The sequence below is a fragment of the Bremia lactucae genome, linkage group LG3 (genome assembly GCF_004359215.1).
Source record: "Bremia lactucae strain SF5 linkage group LG3, whole genome shotgun sequence".
Classification (NCBI taxonomy): Eukaryota; Oomycota; class Peronosporomycetes; order Peronosporales; family Peronosporaceae; genus Bremia; species Bremia lactucae.
Genome location: NC_090612.1, coordinates 5,975,385 through 5,989,817, shown reverse-complemented (window position 1 = coordinate 5,989,817; position 14,433 = coordinate 5,975,385). Strand labels below are relative to the sequence as shown.

Genomic DNA, 14,433 nt, shown 5'->3' with positions numbered 1-14,433 from the left:
ATTGGTCTTGCTTCCGATCGTATTCCATGAAATGATTATGAAATGTAAACGATTATTAAACAGCTGCAGATCTCAATCAATGACGCATAAAGCTTGAGCGTTCTTCGTCACCATGCTAATTCAGGGTTGTATGCATATACAAGACAGATTTGCTTCCTTAATAATAAACTCGACCATTCATTCTCAAAACCATTCAAAAATTATGTTGATATTGGCCCTTGGGGTGGTGCTGCTCCCCGTCGCACAGGTCGTCGGCACTGCATCTCAACTCGACTATCCAGCCTGCGCCATTAATTTCTCGCCTCAATATTACTGCTGTAATCTGGGCACTCCAATAGGCTCGGACGAATCCAACAGCCTCGTGTACGTTCGGTACCAGAAACCACAGGGCGACAGCTTCACGCACTATTTTAATGAAGGATGGCTCAAGAGTCGCCAGATTAATTATGACCCAGACGGAAGCGTCTCTTTGTACGCTCCAAACACCCCCCGCTACGTCTATGGTGACGCCACCAAGACGTGCCGCCTGCGCGACATTGCTATTAATGGAACAATTGTGAGCTCGCTTCAGTGCACCTTTGCTGCCGATAACAACGCCATTTACACCCAAAATACGTCGCTGGCCGTTGATGCGATGGATACGTCGATTTATTGGTCATCGACGTCAAATCCGCGCAACAACAATGCGTCGCTGCCTATTGGTGCCACGTGCCGAAGCATCATGCTTGACGACGGCTCAGTTAACACGACAGCGCAGAGTTTGTGTACTTCTGCTTCCGGTTTTCCCTTCTATCGTTTTAATTCGTTCACAGAACTGCCGATTGTTATCTTGTACATCATTTACGCCATTGGCTTCATTAGTTTAGCGTGCTGGGCTCAGCTGCGAACGATGTCTAAGGTGCACGAATCGTCAAATGCGGTCGTTTCCTTGACGTCTATTGCTGAAGGGAACAAGAAGCTGTTAGACCATCGGGAGGGTCTTGATACGCCTTGTTGTCGCAATACGCTTGAATCCCGTTCGTCGCAAGAATCGTTCGAGAAACCTTGGTCTAAGGAGGTCGTACAGACAGGTTACTCGGATTCTGTGGTCGGTTACGTTATGCTTGGCTACTTTGTGCTCATGATAGTGCTGCTAAATGTTCTTCTTCTTCTTACGATCCAAGACAATCAAGGCAAGCTCGCAACAGACGCATACGCAGCTTGGTTTAACCCCACAACAGTGGTCATTAAAGTCTTCATCTCGCTGTGGGTAATTGCCACCGTGTGGTTCTCCCTTGTTGTCGTGTATCGCCATCAAATTGTCAACTTTTTTCGCTATCCCATGGGTTTGGATAAATGCACCCACGTGCTTATGTATAAGACAGAAATTACTGAAACAATGCTAGTAGACCATTCAGGTGTCTCTCAAATGGTGTTTAAGATCGAGAGCTTTCTCTTTCCGCGCTCGCGTCAAGGAATTCAAGAGACGGTGACAGTGCAAATGACTGTCGAAGGTGCACGCTACTTGGAGTTTCAACATGTGCGCTACACTTTTGACGAGGTTAAGCGAACCTTTATCCCCGGATCTATCACGCTTCCGGACACTTATGACAAGATTCTTACCGATTCACAGGGACTCACTCGCGACGAGCATGCTTTTCGTCTAAATATTATCGGTCGCAATGCTATTGAGGTGAAAATGCCGTCCTGGTTAACGTCAGTGGTCGACGAGTTCTTTTCATTCTTCTATATCTACCAGCTCATGTGCTATTACGTGTGGTATTTCACAGACTACGTTTGGGTGTCCGTCCTCAACTTTGTAGTGATCATGCTGGCCGCTGCTTTCAATATCTATGCCAAACGAAACATTCTTGCGTCAGTGGTGCAGATGACGCACTACGTAGCGGAAGTGGCCGTCAAACGTGACGGTGTTTGGATAACAATTGAGTCACCAAATTTAGTGCCGGGGGATCTCGTACGCGTGGCGGAGAATTGGGAGCTGCCGTGCGACTTGCTGATCATTAAAGGCTCGACGGTTTGTGATGAATCGATGCTGACGGGGGAGTCAATGCCAGTGCAAAAAGTTCCGGTTCCAGGAGATAGTCACGACGTGTATATCGCTGAGGGCAATGGCAAAAAACACACGCTCTTTTCCGGTACAAAGACACTATCTTCCGGCCGTGAAGAAGAGATTCTCGCAATTGTACAAGCAACAGGTGCCGGTACGTGCCGTGGACAGCTCGTACAGGCTATTCTGCACCCTGCTCCGGTACGATTTAAGTATGATGAGCACTTGAAGGCTGTCTATATGGTCCTGTTCGTGATTGGGCTCATTGCATCTTACTTTGCAATGAAGTTTCTGATTGAAAATGCTGGACTTAGTAACACACTCTTTGCCTTTGTATACGGGATGTTCATGTTTAGCGCAGTGCTCAACCCGTTGCTACCTGTTGTAATGACGGTTGGTCAAGTCAATGCTGCCAAACGTCTTCAGAAATCAAACATTTTTTGTCTAAATCCACATCGCATCACGCTGTGTGGCAAAGTTCGCGTCTTTTGCTTTGACAAGACGGGTACGATCACTAAAGAAGGGCTGGATTTCCGAGGCTGTGTGCCCGTCAGCGACTCTCGTGAGTTTTTGTCGGAATGTCAAGACATGACAGATGGTTCATTAAGCTCGAAAATGACATTCGCACTCGCTTCGTGCCATGCTATCGGCTCGTTAAATGGCGAGCTGGTCGGAAACGAAGTTGAAGTCAAGATGTTTACGAGTACGCAGTGGAAGTTGCTGGAACGCGAGGGACAGCTGCCTACTGTGCAGTCTATTGATGGTTTAGAAGAACTGGAGTATGTTAAACGGTTTGAGTTTGATCATCAACGCATGTCGATGAGTGTCGTGATGCTTCATAAACGCACGGGTACGTTATATGTCTTTTGTAAAGGCTCGTACGAAAAGATAGCGACCTTATGTATGAAAGATTCGATTCCTGCCAAGTACGTTGAAACTGCCAATAATTTGGCTAAAACTGGATGCTACGTGCTGGGTATTGCATACAAAGAGTTACCAGTCATGGAAGAGATGACCCTAGCAGCTTTTCTTAGTGACCGCGACGCGGTGGAACACTCGTTGATATTAGCAGGCTTACTCATGTTTCGTAATGAGATTAAAGAAGACTCGCGCGAGGCCATTTTGACACTCAAAAAGGGCGATATTCGTCCAGTGATGATCACTGGCGACAATGCCATGACCGGTTGCTACATTGCTCGTGCCAGTGGCTTGGTAGACGAAGGTGCTCAGATAATTCTTGGCGATGTCGTGATAGACGAAAAGGCCGGCAATATCGTCGTTTGGAAAGAGGTAGAGACACAGCAGATCTTTTCATTTGATGCTATACGTGAGATGGTCAAGTCTATCGATACGAACGTGGAATTGGCTGTAACAGGTCAAGCATTTTATTTTCTCGTTCAGATGAAAGATATGGAGACAATTCTTCTACAGATACGCATCTTTAGCCGTATGACGCCACAAGGAAAGGTAGATTGTGTCAAGCTGCACATGAAAACAGGAGCTGTGACAGCCATGTGCGGAGACGGGGGTAATGACTGTGGAGCTTTGCGTATTGCTCACGTGGGTGTGGCACTGAGCGATGCCGAGGCGTCAGTCGTTTCTCCATTTACTAGCAAATCCCGAACACTCCAATCGACCGTGGATCTCGTGCTGGAAGGCCGTGGCGCGCTGGCGACTTCTTTTGCGAGTGTCAAGTATCTGATCCTCTACGGTCTCATTGGCATTGGTTGTCGAAGTGTCATGTATTACAATGGTGTCTTTATCTCACAGTTTGGCTTTATGTTTATGGACGGGGCCATCTTGGTTGGAATCTCGTATGGCCTCACGCGTGCTCGTCCTCTTAATAAAATGGGATCTCAACGCCCAACATCGAGTCTCGTGGGTCCAACTACAGTGAGTTCGCTAGTCGGTGCGGCCGTGATCCACTGGCTCTTCTTGTTCGCCGCTATTCGTCACTTGACGTCGCAGCCGTGGTACTGTCCTTTTCAACCAAGCAATGTGAACCTTGTACAGTGGTGGCTACTACAAGACAGCACCTTGGGCTCGTCGCTGTGGTTTATCATCTCCTTCCAGCAAATGTCGACAGGAATAACAATGGGTCTCGGTTCGCGCTTCCGTCGTCCGATTTGGCATAATGTTTTTCTACTCAGCTGGTATGCGCTGTTGTTTGTCGTGCTCGTTGTCCTGTTTGTGGGGCCTCCGTCGCGCTTTACTGATCAATTTCGTGTCGCGAGCAGCACAAACGTCATAGGTCTACCCGATATTCCTCTGCCAATTGACTTTCGATGGGAGCTACTTGGATGGGGCCTAGCCGACACTGCTGCCGTCCTCATCTTTGAATACTTTTTCGTGCTCAGCCACGTGCGCGATTATTTACGCACCAAGTATCATCAAGACGCCCTTCCAATGAAGCTATAACCATAAAACCCTCGACCTAATCTTTTGCATGTTTTATTATATTTTCTGCTATGCCCTCGTTCAAGTTCGATCACGTAATGACTAGCCCTCTTTGAATAGATAACTGTACGCACTTAGTGCTGGTACCCCACCCAAATGGGCGTACAGGACCTTAGAACCCTCTGGAAACTCGCCATTTCGCACCATTGTCAGCATCCCGTCCATGGATTTGCCCTCGTACACCGGATCTGTGAGAATTCCTTCCGTGCGAGCGCACAGACGAATCGCATCAAGCGTGCCTTGGTTAGGCAATCCGTACTCCGGGCCACCAAATCGCGTATCAAGCACGACGTCATTTGCCGTGATTTCGCGCCCCAGTTCCACCAGTTTTGCTGTATTCTGAGCGATACGTAGCACCTGCGCGTGGGTCTTGTCGGGAGTGGCGGACGCATCAATGCCAATGACTTTGTTCGCCCGTCCATCCGCCGCAAAACCGACTACCATACCGGCCATGGTACTCCCGGTGACGGCGCATACGACGATGTAGTCAAACTTGAAGCCTAGCTCCTTCTCCTGTAGACGAACTTCTTCAGCAAAGTCAACGAAGCCCAATCCACCCTTAGGGTGTTCGGAACAACCGGCTGGAATAGGATATGGCTTGCCCCCTGCTTTCTTGACGCTCTCCATGGCTTCCTCCCAACTTGGACGGATGCCAATGTCGAAACCGGACGAGTCTCGACGCACATCTGCGCCCAAAATACGCGACAGCTCAATGTTACCAACATTGTCGTACACTGAAGCCTCCTCTGGAGGATAGTTGACCCAATTTTCTTGAACCAGTACGCATTTCAAACCGAGGTGGGCGGCCACGGCAGCTACTTGACGCGTCTGGTTTGATTGAATGCCACCGATGGACACGAGCGTGTCGTATCCACCATCAATGGCGTCAGGGACGATATACTCGAGCTTACGCGTCTTGTTGCCACCAAAGGCTAGACCCGAATTGCAATCCTCACGCTTGGCGTACAATTGCACCTTGTCTCCCAAAGTTTTCGATAGCCGTTCCAGGTGCTGAATCGGAGAAGGACCTGCGAACGTGAGCACGTTCTTGGCGAATTTAGACAGCTTCATGGTATGGAATTGCACGCTTTGGCGCTACTTGTAGAATAAGAAATGCAATTAGATCGTAAGCCTTACTTTGGTGCCTCGGCCCCGCCATGAGAAAGCCAGATGACACATTGGACTACGATGGTGGATCTTCCATACAAGACTTGAAAGCTACGATTAAAACAAAAACTGGACTGTGGAACTTTATCATGGTTGTGGGAATCGATTGTGTCAGTCTATTGCATAAAAAATGCGTTGAAAGACTGATTCTCTGCTCGATTTTGTCCGACTTTTTTAAGCTCTTGGCTTATCTATACATGCGACATCCGTCCATAAAATGGCAAAAGTCAGACGTCAAATCTAAGAAAAAATTGGTGCAAAAGGAAATTGAAGACAGGTCACACGCAGCATTTCATATTGGTTATGCAATTTATTCTCTGGTTGAGCGCAGAAAGGTTGTTTGTGCACGAGATAGCATGCAACGCAACAAGCATGCATTTATGCATTAGCGAGTCTAAAGGGAGGTAACTAGCCGCGCAACGAACATGAAGATTCAATTCACTTCTTAAAAGTAGGCCCGACGGAGAGCTACACGCTATAAGTAACTATAGAGGACTGATCCGAAGTTTTAAACAGGGAATTACAGCAGGCGTATAACATTATAATCCATTTACTTTTGGAGAATTAGGCATCAAAATATCGAAATATGGTAAATCTTCGTACCAATTTCGTGTAAAAATTCACCTCTTTGTATGAAGTTCATACAAGCTCAGCGATACGAACTATTTATCATCTCGAGGCTGTGGCACGGACGTTTTCACGTTGTCTCACTGACGAACCGGATGATGATAACGACGAAGACGAACGAAATTGTCGGGAACGATACATTTCCACGTCTGGAGACACAAATGATGACGCGTGAGAGCTAGTTTGGAGCTCTTCAATTCGTCGGTCGCGCTTAAAAAAAGAAAAAATTAACAAAGTCAGTAAGCTCATTATCACTAAAATAGAGATTTCAGATACCTGCTCGATTTCACGCTCATATTTTGCGGCGAATCGCTTAAATTTGCTGCGAGATCGTTCCAATTGCTATACTTGTCATATTGACAGCATTTCGTTTTAAAAGACATCCACAATAATTCATTTGGCTATCAAACATACCTTTATAGTGACATCTTGCTGAACCAAGCGATCTTCAAGCTCTTGACATTTTATCTGAGCTTCTTCAAGCGCATGCAACGGGAGAAAGGAAGACGAGCTAGACGCTTTTTGCGCGGAGTCGGGGCTACTTCCTGTCACATTTGACGCTGGCGAAACTGACGGAGAGCGCGACGAACTGCAGTTTTGCACGCTTTTACCACCATTGCCATCTTGTGTTGACGTATGCGAAGATGGGTTAATAGACGACGGTGAATGATTAAAGTCGGACATTTCCATAACAGAATTCGAAGCAGAAAGTCGACGCTGATGTAATGCTTGAATTTCTTGAGCCATGGCATTCCGTTGCTTTTCAAAACGCGAAATTATAGTTTCATTGTTCGCAATCTTTTGGCGAAGATTTGACGCCACTTCCTCTAGGCTTCGCCCTTGGGCCTGTTCAGCGTGAAGTTTATCTTGCAACGTCTTCATCTCATACTTGCTATTGCTTAATTTTGCCTCCAAGTGGATAATTCGCTGTGAAACGGCAGCATTCTCCGCCTGGGCACCATATCGCTGAGCAGAAATCTCAGTGGCTACTTGCTTTTGAGCGTCCAACTCATTTTCAATTTGCTGCAATCGATCTCGAAGATCGTCCTCTTTTTCCTTGTTAGTTTGAAGCTTTTCAGTCAGGAAACTCACTTGGTCACGATAGGCCGCCGATTCACAAGCCAACTTCGAGTTCTTTTCTCGTAATACCTCCAGCTGATTTTCAAGTGTAGCAACCTGCTTTCTCAACGACTCATTAACAATAGCAAGTTCTTCTTGTAATACTGAGACCTCTCTTCGTGCCTTTTGCATTCCTTCATGTTCCTGAATCAAAGATCAGTATGTGTGACGTAGATCGTCTAACTCAATTTGCAACGTATCTCTTTCGCGCTCAATTCCTCGTATTGTTTGTTTCATGTTTTTTGTCGATTGAAATCTGGAGTGCTCAGAGTGTTGCAATCGGGTGCACTCTTCACTGATTGCCTGATTCTCTACCGTCATATTTTCCAAGTCTTGTGCAAGAGCAGCCAGCTCAGCAGTGTGCACCCCCTTCATTTGCTCCAAATGACCGACTTGACTTTCTAACTCGGAGCAATGCTCTTGCAAATGACTTGCTTTGTCCTCTACTTCGTTAAGCTTATTAACACAGTTGGTCAGCTGCTCTTGCATTCCAGTTGCGTCGGATATTTTGCTTTGCAATGTCTTTCGTAGCTCATTATTCTGTTCCTCCATTTCGTGATATTTTTCAGTAAGTGCGTCAAGCTGGTCATTAACAGCGTCTTTCTCGCTATCCAACGCTCGAGTCAGCTTCTTTAATGTTGAATTCTCACTGTTCTTTGCTAACACGTCACTTTCTAGAGAGCCAATCTTGGCATTTAAGTCATCTGACTCTTGCTGGTGGCGCTGGATCTGTTGCTGTCGCTGTTTCATCTGAAAGACCATTTGGTCTCGAGAAGACTCCATTTGCTCAATCAAAAGTTTAAAATTCTCGAGAGCTTCCGTCTTTTCCGTCAGATCTCGATCCTTCGACTGTATATCTTCTCGCAATTGTTTCAAAGCAATTTCACGAGCGCGATTTGTTTCCTTCACTTGCAACAACTCATCTTGAAGAAGCAATACTTGCGCTTGAACGCTTTTGTGGCTTAGCTTTTCTTGCTCCAAGCGCGTCTCCAATTGTTGGAAATTACTTTGCCTAAGCTTTGATTCACTTTGTAGCTGTCGAACTTGGTTTCTCAGTTCGCTTATCGAGCTCTGACTGGACTGGAGCGCATCTTGGCCCGATGATAGCGAATGCTGTTGAGCCTGGACTTCCTGGGTTAACTTTTCAAATTCATTCTGATAATGGTGCCACGTCTGGCGAGCAGTTCGAAGGTCCGCCATTGCATCGTCATATTTATGCTGTAAATCTTCCTTTTCTTTCTCAAGCGTTGAGCATTTTTTGCTTGCTAATGTAAAGTCAGACTGCAATTTTTGACTTTGATCCATCAGTCTCTTAGCGTATATTTCGTCATTATCGACCCGATTTTTTAGACACGCATTTTGATCTCGAAGCTCCTCAACGTGTCGTTTTAATGCTAATGCTTCATTTTGAATGACGGTTCTTTCGTTCTCAGTCTCTTCGGCACGATGCAGCAAAATTTTAGCTTGTTGTTGCTTATCAGCAAGCTCACGACTCTTTTCTGTGCTTTCCACAAGCTGTCTTTGCATGTCAAGACACTCGCGTTTTTTTGTCTTTAACTTCGACTCGAGGTTGGTCTGCATCGTTGACGCCATATTGATTTTCTCGAGATATTTCTTACAATTATGTTCTGCCTCTTCCGATGAAGTCTTTGCTTTTCGCAGCTCTTCTTCAAGTTTCATGACCTGTAGCATCAGCTCTTCCTTTTCACGACAAAGATTATGTCGCTCTTCTTCCAGCCACTTTATTTCTCGCGCGAATAGGGCATTTCTACCTACTAATGCTTCATCGTCGCTTTCAACATCTTCAATGGCAGCTTCCAACCCATCAAGCCTATTATACAAGCGTTCCAATTCTTCTTTTTGGACTAGCAACTCATGATTCAAATACCGCAATTCATCGTCACGATGGGATAGCAATTGGTCCATAGAGCGCAAATCTTGGTGCAAAGAAGTATTTTTCTCATTCCCCAGTGCGCATTTATCCTCACTTTGTTTTAAAGACTCACGCAACACGTCAAGCTTGCGTGTGTGCGTAATAAGAGAAGACTGGGCGTCTGACAAAGACTCCTCAAGCTTCGCTTTTACTTTGTGCAGCTCTTCTAGCTTCGCTTCAGCATGAGCCAAGTCACTCGTTAAGGCACCATTTTGCGAATCGGCGTTCAAAAGTGCGTTTGTGTATGCAATCTTGTCGTAGTGCATACTGCGAAGGGCATCTTCCAGGCGGTCCTTGTGAGTTGAAAGCATGTTCACTTGCTCTTTCAGCGAGTCTAAATTCGTTTCATGATCTTGCTTCTTACATTTGTTTGTCTCCACATTAGGTGATTCAGAAATCGATAAGTTCTCTCGTTCGCGATGTTCATTTTCGCATCGCAAGTATTCTTCCTCCAAAACATGATGATTAGCCTGTCGCATATTTAGCTCGTTTAAAAGATGTTCACGATCTAGCTCGGCGTCCCTAAAGAAAGGAGATTGATAGAGAGTTAGATTCATCAAATAAGCAGTCAAGACACTCGACTTACTTCAGCTTCTCTGCAAGATCATCCTGCCAAGAATTCTGCTCTGTCGCTTCTTGCAATCGACCTTCATACATAATCACCTGATCCTTCAGAGTATTGACCTGTGTGCTCAACTGCGCAACCTGCAGTTCCATCTTTTCCTGCTGTGATTCCATCTGATCACGATCCTCCAAGCTCTTCATTTCCTTTAAGGAACTATCAGTTTCCTTAAAATCCTGAACTGCAAGTTTTAACAGTCTCTCGATTTCTTGCTCTCGTTTTGCGAGTTTTTCATTAAATTGATGGCATTGGAAGCGTAGCTTTTCATTCTCTTTTGTCAATTGAGTCAATTGGTCTTGCTGTTCAATAGATTCCTGCGCTTGCTGCTGGGATTGCTGCACTTCTGTCACTTGTTCGTCATCCAAATGCAATTGCTTCAGTGTCTGCTTCCCCATCGATACTGAGCTGTGAGGCGCTATTGCTTTCCCTAATGTCAGCTGTTCCTGCAACTTTGCCAACTCTTTCTCCTGTACATTACAAACAAAGTAACGCAACAAGTGAGATTACGCTAGCCAATTGCATAGCTTCTCCTACTTTGAGATCAACCTACTTTATGTGTGCATTGCTGGCTCTTTTGCGAGTAAAGGAGCTGCAGCTTCTTAATATCATCCCGCAGTCCTTCTAGCTGAACCTCGCAAGCTTGTTCTCTTTCAGCAATCGCCTCTTCTTGATGAATTTTCTCAAGATGAAGCTATAACAAAGAATTGTGGCTAAACGTCCACCAGTCTTAATGAATTCTAGCAGTCACCTTACGCTGTTATTTTCCTTCGTAAGTCGTGCATTTTCTTCGCGCAGCGTCAGCAAGATCTGTGATAGCTCATTAACGTCTCTTTGCGCTTTTTCTGTCTTCAGATTATCGAGCTGTCTAGCCTCTGAAGCTTTTATCAAGTCTGTAAGGAGGTGATGTACCAAAGGCGCACTATCGATGCCGACAGGCTGTGACAATTAAGATAGAGCCATAAGTGAAGGAGAACATTAGTCGATAGTAGATGCAGCTTACTTCGTTATAAGACATGGCACGAAGTTGACTCTGCAGCTCTCCGATGCTTTGCGCATCGAATGCTGTCGTTAAGGCATCACTTGCCGACGGTGCCATTGCCTGCTGATTAAATGAGCTGATGTCATTGAAGCGAGGGAAGAATGCTCGTTAGAGATTTCGGTGGTCGCGATATGTGCTCGCAACAGAATTGATATTGTTTCTGTATGGTAGATGTGTAAAACTTCCGTTGCAGATTAAAGATAGCGTATCGAAGCTCGCAAAACAATGCGAGAGTTTTGTCTTTTGCCGAAACTTTGGCCCAGCCTAAGGCTTAGGCTGTCCATAGCTAACCGCTCTTATGCACTCTGTTCTGGCAAATAACTATTCATAACCCGTCCATTGAGTCTCACTCGAGTAGGCAATTTGCTCAGAACCATTGCTGTTACTGTTGCTTCGATAAAATCAAATAACAGACGACAAAGAGTTGCTTAATGAGACGGCGCACCACTTTTGCTAAATTTGATTTGTGTATTGTTTTACAAGTAAAAAATAGGAGAATTGATTAATTTGTTGCTGTCAGATTCGTTCAATGCAAGAATTAATACACAGCTAGGTGTTGTCATTAGCGAAGGACGGCAATACGTTATGACATGCGAAGGTATTTAGTGGCTTGCAAATTAAGAATGGTGTATGCTTATAACTGAATTAGCTTCTTATTTATTTCGAAGAGTTTTTGATGTTAATCTCAATAGGGCATATACGCTTCCAGTTGGAATGATGCCTTAACATTCTTACAATTTGCTCAATTTAATTGTTTATAAATAAGTCTCAGGTAGTAACGGAATGACTCTCTTTGTTACCACGTGAAGCGTTTATCAGCGGGGTAGATGGCGTCGGCAACCTTCTCGGTAAATTACTATCCGCAGTCGGTGTACAATTTATCTTGGACATGCTGTTGACCGGTGTTACTACTTGAGGCTTGTAGCTCGCTACTGAATGGATTTCGTCATTTGTCACTGGCGTCCAAGGTTCTTGCTGTTTTTTTTTAATATTGCGGCATTTAAAGACGTTTCCCATACTGGATAAAGAGAAGAAGAAAAGTGTTGTTGGGTCTAAATACAAGAATGGATCACAAAAAACGATCATAACGACTGATGCGAATAGTTCTGGAAATGTGAAGGTCAAAAATCCAGGAAAAGTCAAACTGATCTCTTGACTAATATAATTGACAGAAAGAGAGCAAGGCACGAATTTTATTTAGCTGCCAGCGATGTGAAGGGGTTACAGAATTATTATCTTCTATTAATTTTGACTTAATGGTTCCCATATTACCAAATTTAGTAATATTGACGCAATAAGAACCCAATCGTAACAAGACAACTGATACTAACGTTCACTCGAAATACAACAACAGTTAATGAGGCAAAAATTACTTCTTGAAACTTATATGTCTTGACATCAAACAATGAGAGACTGTAACGGAGTGTATCGTTACATGAAATGAACACTTAAAGGTTGTTAATTAACATATTATCTAAAAGGTAGATAATATTTGGAGAATACAACTTTACATGGTAATATTCTAAAAGCTTATCCGTTGGTAGATATAGACCATTATATTTACTTTCTCCGCGGTCCATTCAGCGCTGGACGCGCGCAAAGAGAAAGACAGATAAGACTTCATACATGTTTTGTATTATTTTTAATTAAGTTAGTATTAAGTAGATAGACAAGAAGAACTGAATTATATAAATACAGTTTTTAATTTACCGTTCGTTCTCAGTAGAAATTACCGCTGACCGAATATCGGTTACGTATTCGTCCTCTGTGACGAGTACGCAGATCTGCTTGTATCTACCACTATGCAGATCTCTCAAGAACCGCTTGGGTTCTAGGGTTGGTAATTGAGTTATCTCCGAAGTGAACTTTGGAGGCGCATACAAATCAAGAGTATAAGCGCCTACTCTTGATCCGTCATTAATAAAGACATTCAATGTCTCGGTTTCTTCCTGGAATTTATCCACAGGCTGCCGAGGGATTAATCACTCGGGATCTAGAAGTCTAGTATCTTCTACTATTTGAGGGGATTTCTCCTCAAGTACGTGGGGACCTCTTCCCTCAACGTCTTCCGAGTGTGATTGCGCTATCACAGTCGGGACCACTAGGTCGACTCTCTACTCGACCTAGGAATCGTGTTGTCCCTTTGGAGCAACCGGTATACTCCTTGAATGTCCCCGCCAGGCGCACATTCATGTCTCAATCCACTCGACTTCTTCGAGTGGTGGACCTTCGGCGCTGCCTGTGCATTAGCACAGCCGCGGGCAGCTGACTCCACAGTGTGATTAGTAATCACACTGTGATCTTGTGCAGTTGTACTAAAGACCATACCACAAGTGAGGCCATCGCACTCACTCGTAGAACATCCACACGCTTGTGGACGCTCCAAGACATCATCAGATGGCAGGCATCTTTACGGATCGATGATGCCAGCTAATCCTTGGCTCATATTTTCTGAGCCAAGGTAAACCTAGGATGACATCGAATGTCATCCAAACCCAGTACGATGAAATCATCATCGTACTGTAAATCTTTGAACGTGTAGTGAAATTTCACTACGCGTTTAATTACGGTTATCGATGGACCAGTCGCTAGACGCACCATCATCCTCGTTGAAGGGATGTCGCACTCAACATATTTGAGCTTACGACCCTCTAGCGACTTGAGACAAATAAAGTTAGTCGACGCTCCACAGTCCACTAGGGCTCTCAGCGAGAAATCATTTGTCACTTTTAATTTCAAGGTAATGAGGGATACCTCATCATTAGGTGCAGAGACACATAATGATTGTGTGTCTGGAGCAACTTTTGTCAAGAGATTTGCAAATTCTCTTGAGGTTGCTGGATCAGTAGGGCGTTGCGCCCCGACTGACCCCGACCGTTTTTTAGCGGTCCGCCTCGCTGTTGCGATTTCGCAACAACGTCGGACCCGCGACCGTTGCCCTTTTTGGCATTCGGTCCATAACGTTCAGTACCTCTCGGTACTGGGCGTGGAGCACTTCAATCATTAGCGTAGTGTCCTAACTTCTGACAGCGATTGCAGTTCTGCAATCGCTTGTTGTTCGAAAAGCGAGGTTTCTCGCCTACGACATAAGAGACGTCCAAAGGTTCTGGACCTCCTAACCCGTGTCGTCTTGGAGGACGATACGATGACAAACTAGCATGATCCTGTTTCAAGCTAAAGTCCTCCTGTTCCGCAACGGATATTGCTTCTTCAAGCGTATCCAGTTCCAAGCGGAACAGGTCGGTCTTTACGGAACCATCCGTAAGACCTTGCATGAACACCGTAATTAACGTGTGTTCATGGACTGGGTTATTTGTTATACAACTCGCTTAGAGTCGTATGTGCTGGGCATATCCGTGAACATCACGCTTGCCTTGCTTGAGTTTCAGAAGCTCTGAACGAGCTCTGAACTCAGCCCTTGG

The 14,433-nt window shown here is 45.0% G+C and overlaps 4 protein-coding genes across 4 annotated transcripts; 1 reads left to right on the top strand and 3 right to left on the bottom strand.

The window, feature by feature from the left end:
• Positions 1-202: 202 nt before the first annotated feature.
• On the top strand, positions 203-4,465 carry CCR75_006788 (uncharacterized protein; the record flags this gene model as incomplete). Its single annotated transcript, XM_067964855.1, has 1 exon — positions 203-4,465. One exon carries the CDS (start codon positions 203-205, stop codon positions 4,463-4,465), a length of 4,263 nt encoding a protein of 1,420 aa, XP_067817320.1.
• An 81-nt stretch (positions 4,466-4,546) lies between these two features.
• Positions 4,547-5,575, bottom strand: CCR75_006787 (uncharacterized protein; the record flags this gene model as incomplete). Its single annotated transcript, XM_067964854.1, has 1 exon — positions 4,547-5,575. The coding sequence occupies one exon, from the start codon at positions 5,573-5,575 to the stop codon at positions 4,547-4,549; it is 1,029 nt and encodes a 342-aa protein (XP_067817323.1).
• Positions 5,576-5,844: 269 nt separating this feature from the next.
• Positions 5,845-7,549, bottom strand: CCR75_006786 (uncharacterized protein; the record flags this gene model as incomplete). Its single annotated transcript, XM_067964853.1, has 3 exons — positions 5,845-6,508; positions 6,575-6,640; positions 6,713-7,549. The coding sequence occupies 3 exons, from the start codon at positions 7,547-7,549 to the stop codon at positions 6,341-6,343; spliced, it is 1,071 nt and encodes a 356-aa protein (XP_067817322.1). The 3' UTR covers positions 5,845-6,340.
• A 24-nt stretch (positions 7,550-7,573) lies between these two features.
• Positions 7,574-11,068, bottom strand: CCR75_006785 (uncharacterized protein; the record flags this gene model as incomplete). Its single annotated transcript, XM_067964852.1, has 5 exons — positions 7,574-9,872; positions 9,937-10,439; positions 10,523-10,663; positions 10,726-10,908; positions 10,973-11,068. The coding sequence occupies 5 exons, from the start codon at positions 11,066-11,068 to the stop codon at positions 7,574-7,576; spliced, it is 3,222 nt and encodes a 1,073-aa protein (XP_067817281.1).
• Positions 11,069-14,433: the final 3,365 nt, after the last annotated feature.